Source organism: Ostrinia nubilalis, chromosome 14, assembly GCF_963855985.1.
Source record: "Ostrinia nubilalis chromosome 14, ilOstNubi1.1, whole genome shotgun sequence".
In the NCBI taxonomy this organism is placed as follows: domain Eukaryota; kingdom Metazoa; phylum Arthropoda; class Insecta; order Lepidoptera; family Crambidae; genus Ostrinia; species Ostrinia nubilalis.
Genome location: NC_087101.1, coordinates 9,651,111 through 9,664,141, shown reverse-complemented (window position 1 = coordinate 9,664,141; position 13,031 = coordinate 9,651,111). Strand labels below are relative to the sequence as shown.

The 13,031-nt window shown below is 37.9% G+C and overlaps 1 protein-coding gene across 1 annotated transcript in view; it reads left to right on the top strand.

Moving 5' to 3' along the window:
- The window catches only part of LOC135078108 (mitogen-activated protein kinase kinase kinase 11-like), a 50,876-nt gene extending 39,876 nt beyond the window's left edge, over positions 1-11,000 (top strand). The window contains exons 7-12 of the mRNA XM_063972684.1: positions 1,085-1,234; positions 5,949-6,059; positions 6,624-6,759; positions 7,234-7,357; positions 8,196-8,495; positions 8,825-11,000. Coding sequence (XP_063828754.1) covers positions 1,085-1,234; positions 5,949-6,059; positions 6,624-6,759; positions 7,234-7,357; positions 8,196-8,495; positions 8,825-9,430 — 1,427 coding nt within the window. The 3' untranslated portion in view covers positions 9,431-11,000. The remainder of the gene's footprint in view (positions 1-1,084; positions 1,235-5,948; positions 6,060-6,623; positions 6,760-7,233; positions 7,358-8,195; positions 8,496-8,824) is intronic.
- Positions 11,001-13,031: the final 2,031 nt, after the last annotated feature.

Below are 13,031 nucleotides of genomic sequence, written 5' to 3'. Positions count from 1 at the left end.
AAAGGTTACATCGGGTAATCTAGGTTTTTTTCATCCACAATGAAGAAGTTCTTGACCTGCATCTCGCGTAATGAATGATACTCATTCTAAAATATTCGCAATTTTGTTTAGGTTCATTTAGGAACTGCGTCGTCGTCTTGCCAGCGCCTGCGCAGCGTCGACACAGCGCAAGCTTGTATGTATTTCACTTGTGTCAACCATAATATAGCTCTTAAAATAAGACTTACGTTTCCAGTACCAACAGACGGCGTGAAAAACAAAACGTGGACCTCTAGCTTTCAATATTTAGTTCCATCACATCTACAATGTGACTGTCATTTCCAGTGCCAGCGGACGGCGAGAAAGCCAATACGTGGAGCCCTAGCTTTCAATATTTAGTTCCTTCACGTCTACAATGTGACTATCATTTCTAGTGCCAGCGGACAGCGAGAAAGCCAATACGTGGAGCCCTAGCTTTCAATATTTAGTTCCATCACTGAATCTACAATGTGACTGTCATTTCCAGTGCCAGCGGACGGCGAGAATGGCAAGACGTGGGACCCTAGCTTTCAATATTTAGTTCAATCACACCTAAAATGAGACTATCATTTCTAGTGCCAGCGGACAGCGAGAAAGCCAATACGTTGAGCCCTAGCTTTCAATTTTAAGTTCAATCACACCTAAAATGAGACTATCATTTCCAGTGCCAGCGGACGGCGAGAAAGCCAATACGTGGAGCCCTAGGTTTCAATTTTAAGTTCAATCACATCTAAAATGAGACTATCATTTCCAGTGCCAGCGGACGGCGAGAAAGCCAATACGTGGAGCCCTAGCTTTCAATTTTAAGTTCAATCACATCTAAAATGAGACTATCATTTCTAGTGCCAGTGGACGGCGAGAATGGCAAGCCCTAGCTTTCAATATTTAGTTAAATCACACCTAAAATGTGTCCGCCTTTTCCAGTGCCAGCGGACGGCGAGAAAGCCAATACGTGGAGCCCAAGCTAGCTTCCTAAGGCACCCCCTGGTACCCCCCAGGATTTTGGGGTTACCTACCGATTCGAAGATTGAAAGACAATCGCTCTAAAATGTGTTCGCCTTTTCAGTGCCAGCGGACGGCGTGAAAGGCAAGACGTGGGGCCCGTCATCGGTCCACCAACGCACGCGCGGGCACCTGCCGCTTCCAGCGCTCGCTCGACCGCGCCACGCGCCGCGTTTCAGCTCGTCTGCGCCCGACCTTCCGCCGCCGCCTGCAGGTAATCACAAGCCCCGCAAGTCCAAGTCCCAGGTGCGTCCAGCCAAGGAACTCGCCCGCAAAAGAACCGGCAGCCACGACGATCTACTCTACGAGAACGACGAGCCGCGCCGCAACAGATTCCTATGCCCGATATTTGCGTCCGCTGCTGACTTACCCAACATGCCTCATCAGTATGACACGGTCTTTGATATACCTATTGACAAGGGTAAGAGGAAGGCCAGCCAGGGAGATGTTAAAAAGAACCTTCTAAAGACTTTTCGCTCGAATAGCCTTGCGGGTCTTTTAGCCGTGGCTGGCAATGTTAGCTCGGACACGACGGAGTTGCTCCAAGATGAGTGACGATTTCTTTTTCGATTAGGATAAGGCTGTGTATACACTCGGTGATATCTTAGTGCCTTTTTAAAATAAGAATCGAAATTCATGTTAAAAAACTCGCCTTAATTCGCCAAACTTTCACGAATTACTTCTGAGTCTTATTTTTTATACAAAAAGTACATTTTGGATTTGCAACGATATATCTTTATTTTTGGATTTTTCTTGTCTCGATTCAACCGCTTGTTGACTAGATTCGTTCGTTCGTTTCAGCCAAATGACGTCCACTGCTGGACAAAGGCCTCCCCCAAGGTTTTCCACAATGAACGGTCCTGCGCTGCCCGCATCCAGGCTCTTCCCGCGACTTTTACCAGATCGTCGGTCCACCTAGTAGGAGGCCTGCCCACGCTACGTTTTCCAGCCCGTGGTCGCCACTCGAGAACTTTCCTGCCCCAACGGCCATCGTCTCTACGAGCTATGTGCCCCGCCCACTGCCACTTGATTTTAGCAATTCTGCGAGCTATGTCGGTTACTTTGGTTCTCCTACGGATCTCCTCATTTCTGATTCGATCACGCAGGGAAACTCCTTAGGGTTGACTAGATTACTATAATTTAATTGATAAAAGACTATAAAATCCGGAGGCACTAGATGCTATATCAAGCAACCGAATTGCGTTCACAGCCTTATAACTAACGAGGAGTCAAATATGATGAACCCCTGCGGCCATGCATCGCACAAAAACGTTTATTAAACACAAATATATTATGAAATAAACCTTTTATGAATTATGAAAAATAATTAAAATCATGTTTCCAAAAGTTACAATGAATAAAATAAGAAAAAATCTTGAAAATGTGATTTACCAATATGTAAGTACTAATTTTTTAAACTCAAAAAATTAAGGAATTCTTACATAATATAGAGTGTAACTTTGTGTTTAAGCTTTTTATTGATGAGTCAATCCATGGCCGCGGTGGTTCACATTTCCTCCGACTAGACACGACGACGGTTTTAAATTTACGAGAATACGACTTCGAATAGCGACAAATTAGTTCGAATAGCGATCTAGGCACTTTGGAACTCTGTGTTTCGGATAAAAGTAAGAAAGCTACAGAGTTCTCATTCGCTGAACATAAAATAGTCACCGAACTATGTACAAAAGTGTTGCCATATTTTGAATACATATCATTTTTACTAACATTCCTCCTATGAAATGCATTTGACACTTTTGCCACATTCAATAATAAAGAAAACTTAATATATAATAATAACTTCCAATCAATGACCCACCCTTACATAAAATAAGATAAAACTGACTTTTATGGAATTCCCTAAACATTTTTATCGCGTTCAATTTTGTGTGATCCTCCTGGTCATGATGGATGTAAATATTACATAGCGAGTTACACAAAGTTCCAAGGATTTGATAACGTTGTAAGTTAGTGTGTAAGGATATAGAGAGAAAAAAAAAAACAAAAAAGACTTACTTTTAGGTTAGCCCTTAGAAGTATGTATTTTTAAATCCAGTGTATTTTTTATAACAAGTTTAATTTCATAAATATTGTGAAATCTAAATATGACGTATTCAAACGAAATTATGAAGACACTATTTTTAAAATACTATTCTTTATAAAGTACCCATCAGGTTGAACAAATTTTATACCCTTGTATCTGGCAACACAATAACATTATAATATTTCTGAATCGAATAAAACACAAAATGTACCAATTCCAATATCTTAATTAGATTTTGGTTTTCACAATATTTATGGAAGACCATGGCTATCGAGTTTATCTATAATCAACCCCCCATTGAAGAAAGCCAAAAAACTGAGTAAATAATATCAGTGTTGCTATCTCAAAAATATATGATTCAAAACCTAAGTATTTTTCCAATCGGGGATTGATATATTCAAATATTTGTGTAATGAACTGTTTGATTACAAATGTTATTTCATAAATCAAATCTTCTTTTATCTCATTTTTTAAATTTTAAGGAAGCATTTATTTATCTCATTGTTATATTAGAAAAATTTAATTGTTAGTTCTTTAAAATAAATTGGTTATAATTTTTAACGTTAAAGACTTAACTTTAATCACATTTCGACTGAAGAAATATTAGGATCTTGCCAAATTGTAATAAAATTCTGGCGATGAACTAAATTCGATGAGTAAAAAAACAGATAATAAAAAACACAAAAAAATATTAAAAATCTTTTGTGTTTTTACTTTTCGAATTGTTCATTGCTCACAAAGGGAACTAGGCAAATTGTAGCGGTAATAAATTAATTTTCAAGAGTAGCCAATGTTTAATATCAGACCTTTTCTTTCTTGCTGCTCTCAAGGAACCTCCCAAGACAGTCTACTGTATCCTTGTAAGTATAACGTCATGTCTAAATTCTGAACGCGCTCTATCCGAGCTTGTAAGGGTTGTCACACACATAACAACATTGCACCAGATCGTAGCACCACCCATTCTCCCTTACTCGATGACAATAGTCTGTCTCTCGTGGCTTACTAGAAAACTACGGGCGTGAGAGAGAAAGGTGAGGCACGCTGATTGCTGTGGGTAGGTACGCGACAACTTTAGAACAGCTTCAAACTACCCGCATCGATGCATAGAGCGCGTTCACGCGTGTCACAAAATTATTTGTCTCTTGTTTTTGACAGGCACCATGGGAACATTTTTAGTTAGGCTAGTTAGTTCGATAGCTAGTAACGTAAACGTGGAATTGTTTGTAAAATGAATGTTTTGTTGTATGTGTGATACTCAGAAAATCATGTGCGTGTTATGTTAGAGTAGTTGATTTGTAGATAAGTTTGTAACGTATTTTTGCTGTAATTTTAGTATATTTTGACAATTTTGACACTACATGTTATTTAATTTGTAAATTGTAAGCATTTGTTTGCTTTCAGCCAGGATTTTTTATTTTTAAACATAAGTGCTATGCATGCTTAGCAGTTCATAGTATATGCTATATACAATATAATGTAAGACAATTATATATGTATTTGTTGTACTTACTTATTTGTTAGTTTGTATGATCTTTGCTTTGTTTTTCACCATGTCATATGGCACGCTTTCAAATGTTTACAATGATGTTCTTGTAATATCAGTTGTATTTGTGGAAGTCTATATGATGGATAACTAGTTTCGTTTAAGGTTTGTAGTCAAAATTGTGCCGTTTCAACTCACTTGTCTCGTGCAAAGTCGCTATCTAACAAAATTCGCATTTTTAACTGTGACAACAATGGATATAATCACATAGGCTTCCAAAGCTAGTATGTAGTGAACATTATGTATGATACATGAGAACCGCTGTAACATTTGGCAGTAACAATGTTCCTGGCAGTTGGTGGTGGACTAGTATTACAGACTACAGAGGCTCAGACGTCGAACATTTGTGATCAGGAGCGTCCCACTAAGATAGCTCTCGCTTTCAATTTGTAAAAATCGAAAACTACTATAGAAGCTCTTTGGTGATCTGGTTCTTAAGTTATATACGTAGATCTTTTTATATATCAAATAAACCTTTTCCATAAAATCAATGTTGGTGTATTTTTTTAACATGGGTCTACTAATCTAATAGTTACTAACAATCCCTTTAACATCAGGAGAAACATAGAAAAACAAATAGTAACAGAGAGCCATAGAGTGAACATTCAATTTATTCTATCAACTAAAAATGTTGAATTACAAACGGTGAAGGGTGAAACTAGTTGAAAATTACAAAAACTGCTTCTGCTTTAATCTCACTCTGGCTATCTAATACGGAAAGGTCGAAACAACGGGAGAACATAAACAATTTAACAAAATTAAATTAACTAAACGGAATTAAAAACGAAAGTGCTGCCATCTCAAGTTACAATGTGCACATGTAAGTATTTTAGATCTTGTTTTATTTCACTTTTCATTTTGCTTTATCTTATTATTTTGAATGGACTGTTTGGCATGTGTAGTATTAGGTATGAAGTTTATAAAGCACTGTTCACTTGCATGTAAATCTACAAACTAAACTAGAGGAATGAAGAATGAATTGTAACTAAAATTGTTATTTTTATAATCCTCTAATTTATGTTAGTTTAAATTGTTTATCAAATAGCTGCTTATACACTGTTTCCATAGATTGTGTTGTATTTAATGAAGACATTGTACGAACTAACTCTTCTAAAGTTCTAAACAGTGTATATTGTGATAAGAATCATTTCATATATTGATATGTACTAAGATTGCACTTTTGATGTCATTTTGATGAACTAAACAATACAGAAGAAGTTGGAGTCTAATATTTTGTCTTAGTTACTAACTTACAACATCAAACGTGCATTCGTAGTGTGTCTATGTATGTCACCGCACGCACACGTCCACACTAACGCGCCTATGTTTCCATTCACATAGGTTGTTTTCTTCCTTACACAGACTTCAGTCCAGAGGAGTGGGGCCCCGAATACCCATTGAGCACGTCCTCAAGATACACGATACCTATGCCGACGCTGTATAGTACTGAAGGTTAGTAAAATTGGTGTAATTTAACGTTTATTAAATGGTAGTCACTTATCTTGATGTTTTGAAAAACACTAACGTCCGTATATCTACACAAACGATGTTTGCTTAAGTGAAGCAGCTAATCGAACGCACAGCGTTGAATAGAGCTCTGTGATTGGTTCGTGTGTCACCCTGTGCGTCCCCACGCACTGTGAGAACTCATAGTAATGTTTGTGAATACGGGCGTTTAGTGCATTAAGTATGTAGGACGCAGTCAAGATTCGTAAATACAAAAAAAAGAAAAACAGTTGTAATACAGTGCAATTTTAGAAAGCTTTTTAATTTATCCATAATCGCTTGATAAGGCCTGGTTTCCACCAAAAAGTAGAGGAGAGGTGATGTGTTTCAGTAACCTATCAGAAATAAAGAAATCTGATTGGTTATTCAAACACATCTACTCTCCGCTTTAGTGGAAACCGGGACTAAATAAGTAGTTTAGATTGTCTCTTTTTGACAATAAAAGAATTAAATAGTCGTGCTGTCTTTTATCATTACCTCAACTCTTTACACTTACATTTACTCTTCCAGGATACAAATTCAAGAAGCCAAGTATAATAGAGCTGGTGCTTTACAACATGGCCGCGCTGTTGGGGGGCGTGGCTGCCGGCTATGACGTCAGAGTTTCAAATGTCAGTCCGTTGCATCCTACGTTGCAACCTCACAGGTAAAGTTTAATTAGTTGTCCTTACAAGCATAATTATCAAATAAAAAAAATTCCATAACTTGTATCAGCAGAAGCAGAAAGTCAAACATGAACTTCAAATTGTCTTCCAATATTTAAACATGATAGGACCCAAAGGGGATTCGCTAACAGTATTTGTATTTTTGGCTCTTCCATCGTACCCGTGAACGTTTACGAGTGTGGGTGGATAAAACCGAAAATAAAAAGATACATAATATATTTGTACGATGCATGTTTTGCAAAGTCATACATTTCTACAACATTTACGCATCATAAATTAATAAGCAGAAGTAACATACCTTGGACTGCTTGGAATATGCTATGCCTGCGATTTATTCACATGAATTTCTGGGAATTATTTCCTCCAGCCATTGCTCTCCATAATAATTCCGTTATCTACATTGTTTGACTATTTATTTTACAGCTAATTTTATGATATTTTTCCTTAATTTCCAGGCCAGAAGTAGAATCGGAGCCGTTAAGTTCGACGCTGTACGAAGGATACGGCTTCGCCCACAACACCTACCACGGGCCTACGAGGCACCTGCGAGCGCCTCTCAATGCGATCACCGGCTCGCCCGTTAGTATACTTACACTGTACTTATAAACCTGTCGAAGGTTTGTATGATGAACGGATATTTTAGTAGGTATTCGATTGTTATCTGTTATTGTAGGAATTATTTAGATAGGTATTATGGTATACAAAACAAATCGCTGATTCCATCTCAAACTTTCATACAATATTGGCTAACTAAAGTGACCGAGTTTCTTCCACCATTTAGGAGGGTAGGGACGTGTATAAACGCCCTAGAAAGGGCCTAAGCACTGAATAAATTATTATTTGATCTGATTTGACATTACATGTTATCCTGAGATTAGATCAAATTTAAATTCAAGTAATAGGAAGCAGAGTTCGAAATTATCAAGATAATTACGCTTCATGATAGGTATAAGATACATTTGTCATTTGTTTCATAAGAAATTCTGATTACAAATGTTCCTTTATGTTTTTGGTTGCTAATTATTGTCAAGTTATCTATTGCTAGTTGCATAAAACTTGGAAAATAGATAATTATTTTGACGCTAGATAAGTAGTGATTAAGTGGAGCTAAATAGATAGGTTTTATAACTATCTATGTTGATTAACGCCCACCACTAGACGCAAGTGCGGATATACACCTTCGACAACTTCGAATACAGTTCATTTTCACGAGCTCAATTATTTGTTATTATCAACCGATAATTATAGTGATAATTACCATTGATAATTATCCTTTCGAACCCTGATAGGAAGACTCAATGATGTTTGAGATGGAGTCAAGTTTTGAGTCTGAAAATTACGCCAGTGTGAAAATGTTTCACTTTTTTATATCGATGTGTTTTTAGTTCCACATAAGCGTATACTTATAACCTTCCAGATATCCAGTCTTCAAGCCGAAGAGCAAAAGCCGATACGTTTCACGGACTCGCCCACGCAATACGCGCACGGCTCGCCGTCGTCCGGCTACGGACACGCGCAGCCGCTGTCCGCCACCGCTACGTCCGGGCTTGGCACCGCCACGTCCGGACTCGGCACGGCTACGTCCGGACTTGGGACGGCTTATTCGTCGCAGCCGTCGCCGTCTCCTAGACGCACGTCGTCCACTTCGGCTGCCTCTGATCATCTAGCGGATCTATACCATAATTACAGGGAGAACTTTCAGCCTTCGCCTTCACAGGTTTGTGTTAGATTTTTTTCTCAATACTCAATAAACTATTGCATCCATAAATATTTATAATGTAAGTTAATTTTAATCCAAATCTGTTTTCTTTATGTGGGTAGACTCTCAAATAATGTAGCGTAACGTAGAATGTTAGTTAAAAAGGAGCATCTAACAAAAGTCTGATCAAAATGATGTGGCTAATGTTGGAAGAAGCATCGTAAGACATTGGTTTCTTCTTGTTGCTACCTACAGTGTTTTTTCAAGTTCTAATAATTTAAGATGCAGATTTTAGATAGCGATTCAAAATTATCATTCACCGTTAATTTTTGTTCACGTATTTTCAGGACCGAGATTACTACTACCGCGGCGAGAACTTCACTACACCGTACGACCGAACGGCCGAGTACGTGGTCAAGCACCCGCCTTACTACGGCTACGACGAGTGTTCCTTCGAGTACCGCGAGCCGGCGCCCGATTACCGCGCGCCTGCGCCATACCTCGCCCATAGACGCACGCCATCCAACTCCTCGGCCTCTAATTCCCACCCAGAGGAATTCTCTCCTTCGAGACAGTTCCGGCCGACAAAAGAACGCCGGGAGGAATACAGAGCGAAGACGGAATACCCCAAAAAGTCGACGGACTACTCCCTCCCGCGGGATTTCTACCGCCAGGAGACTCAGGAGATCGAGCGCCCAGCTAATCTCGGGTTGGAGTTAGCGCCGACGAAGCTGCGCTCGAGTTTGAAGAAGTACAACAAGAAGTCGAGCGCCTCTGGCGGTAGTTCGGGAGGGGACACCCCCACTAACCCCACGCCTCCCGATAGCCTCACGAGCGAGACGGATTCATCGTACGTTTCCGCGCGAGACGCGTCTAGCGGTTCCGCGTCACGAGTGCGCTTCAGCCCTGACACTTTGGAGGGCGCGCTCGACCGGCGGCCGCGACACTCGTAGCGAAGGCTTAAGAAGTTCAACGACTACCTCGTTTGATCGCGGACTGTTCACACGCTTGCGGGTAGTGCGGGGAACGCTTCAGCTTTTAGCCGCGGACGCGGGTGTTTTAATCGTCACCGATCGTTACTTCAGTGCCCGGGTCCGCGCGATGGCCATATCACCATCCGGTAGAACTGCAATAAGCTATGTATAAATGCGATTGTGTTCATTATTTAACGTAATTTTGTAGTTCCATTGTACATTATGTATATGTATGAAATAATATCGAACGGTATGTATAGAAAGTGCGCGATGACACAATACAGTGCCTATTTGTAGTACGACGTGAATTTAGGATGTATTTTAAATTATTTTTCTCAGTTGTATTATAATGTTGAATGTAATCAGAGAGAAAGATGACGTTATATACAAAATTTGTTATACACACCCAATTTAAATGCAATTTTTGGACACAGATTTATCCTAATCCTTTAGCAATAGACGCAAAATGCTTAGATTGTGTACAAATTGTAAATATTACAATCGACAAAAGCTTATTTTATATTATACCCAGCATTTATTTTTGTTACAACGTGGGAAATTAATATTTTTTTTTTTTTTTTGTTGAATTATAAATAGTACAAATGTATTTTTAAGAATGTTTTATGAACTATGTGGTTCAGATGAAAATTTATTTTTAACTTTGACGTAAATATAACTTGTATATTTCAACTAACAAGTAATATATTATGTATATCGAGTAAATAATGAGTTGTATGCATTTTATACAAATAAAGATCAAATGTTAGATATTTTTTACTAAAATATCAGTAATTATAGTTAGATGTAGAAAGAGCAGCTTTTGTATCCCACAGTGAATAATGTTAAATGAGGATCATTTCGATTTTTAGCTGTGAATGCAGATTTATAGGGCTAAGAAATCCTTAATACACAGTCCAAAAATTTTTGTTCTACGACAAAAATTGACGAAGTTATGGCCAAATTACTAAAAAAGTTCACTGACCGCCCGGCGCGGGGACGATGACGTCATTATATCCGATCCGAACGCTGCCGGCGTACTGCATGGATAGAAAATATTTTTTTCTAGCCAAACTATCAGTTTTAGAGAAAAACTTGTAATGACATTTATTCATCAGAATAAAGTAAGCTATCGATAGGTAATTTTTAAAAATAGAAATTGTGAAAAATAACGCAAAAAATGGAACGCAGAGACGCGATTGAGGTCTCCGCGGTGGTATAGGTATTTGGCGATTTATTCAAATAAAGTGTTCATAAGTGTTGTTAGAGTCATATCTTCTTCCAAGTAAAATATAAAAATGTATAAGTATTAATTTATTTACTTCTAACAATAAGGTATAGCTGAGGCAGATTCACTATCCCTAGGCTACAAGACATTGCTATGAAGATCATTTCGATGTACACGCAATACCTACCTGTTATTTAGTTTTTCTGAGTTAAACCTACGTACCTACCTATCTATTCGCCGTTCCCATGGGCGGGCCAGCTGCTGCAGGAAAGGACAGCTGCTCCCTCCTGGAAATCTATTTATTCTTAGCCTAGATGCTGGGTATGACTCCCCCGCCCCCCTCCTCTCCCCAGGTCATAAGCTGGGCATGACTCCCCTTCGGCCAGAAGCTGGGTATGACACCCCCCCCCCCCCTCCCCCCAGGCCAGAAGCTGGGTAAGGCTAGCCCCTCCCCCCAGCCCATAAGCATAAGCTGGGTATGACTCCCCCTCGGCCAGAAGCTGGGTATTACATACCCCCCCCCAGGCCAGAAACTGGGTATGACTTGACCCCCCCCCCCCCCAGGCCAGAAACTGGGTATTAGCATCATATTATGTATTATTATGTTCAATACAAACAATCATTAAGTTACACTCACCCCAACCGCGTCTCCGCATTGCATCGAATCCTATGAAAATGTGGTTTTTTGACATAGCGATACTTATTTTTCACAATTTTTATTTTTAAAAATTACTGGTCGATAGGTTACTTTATTTTGATGAATAAATGTTATAAAAAGTTTTTTTCTAAAACTGATAGTTTAGCTGGAAAAAAATATTTTCCATCCCAATAGTACGCCGGCTGCGCTCGATTCGGATATAATGACGTCACGCGGCCCTGCGTACGTTGACTTTTAGCGGCAAAAACGGCCTATGTTTATTACTTAATATCTTCGTAAGTAATGGTCCGATTTGGATAATTCAAAAAGATATATCTTTCTTATGTCTTAAAGATTAACGTAGATACTAGTTTTATTGAATTTTCTACAACAGTACTGATCCTCATTAGGTAAAATTATTTCTCCTAGTCGGATCTTTGCAAAAGCCACATGTTCAGCAGCTATGGATGATATTGTATTCGATATTATGCCTTTACACTCAAAACACTGGATTTCTTTCCTATTATGACTGTACCGAGTCTCATTTCTTTTAATTTATTTAAAAGGCCTATGTAATTGGGAAACATTTAAAATTATCTCACACTTAGCATAAAATTTAATGTAAGATATGTATTGAGAAAGTAATTCTAAAATTAGCTTTGATATTATTAGCTGAAACCAGTGCCTAATGGAAAGGTTTTTGAGATTATGTCATGGAAACGCAGTTTTGAAAGATTTGTAAATTATTATTTTTGTCCGAGTGTTTTTAGAGGCCAGTATTTTCGTGTTCTTTTTGTCTTAGTTTTTGTGCAATAAGTGTAATTATTTTGCGTCCATTATTTTTATTTATTTATATTTTATTTTTATTATTAAAAAATCGTCGTGAATATAACAGTATTTCTTACAGTATTTGAGATTCATTATAAATATTTTATTACTGTAATATTGTATACTTCTATTTAAAAAAACAATGTATGTATATTATTGTGCTGTGTAGTTTATAATTTATTAAGTTAGCTTGAATCAGTGCCAATATCCAGTGTTTTACATAATATTGATGTTACTTTGAACTTGATCCCAAGCTTGTTTTGTTTTTAGTACAAACCAAAATCCAACCAAATTATTTTAAGAATCTCTAAATAAGTTTCAGAATCCAAGTCACAAATTGTCTCTTGAGTCAATGAATTATTATACAAGATTTTGTAAATATGGATCGAGATTCACGGCGCGATTACTTAAAACTCTAGTCTTGAAATTTTTATTTAATTTTATTACCTGGCTAGTATTCGAGAGGTTAACGAACGAACGGCGAACGTACTTCGAATAAACTTGTAATTTTTTAACAAATTGTTTGGGCATTCCATTATATTATGTACCTAAAAATAACATTCCATATTTGTTTATTGTCCGAAGTGATTATGTGCTCATATAAGCGTTCATTAGTCGAATGTAAAAGGTGGTTCTGTGTGCCAATAACACGAGGTGGGAGGATGCCTTACGTCTGTATGTTAAATCGACAAATAAAAAATAGATTAAGCTTTTTACCATGTCTTATTATTCCAATGTGGATTTAGTAACATTAATATATTCTTAACAAAAGATATTTATTTAATATTTAATGAACAAAAAAGAGATGCAACGGAAAATATTAATTTAGGTACACACACAATAAATAAGGTGATAGTTACAAAAACACAATATCCTTTTATAAAACGAAC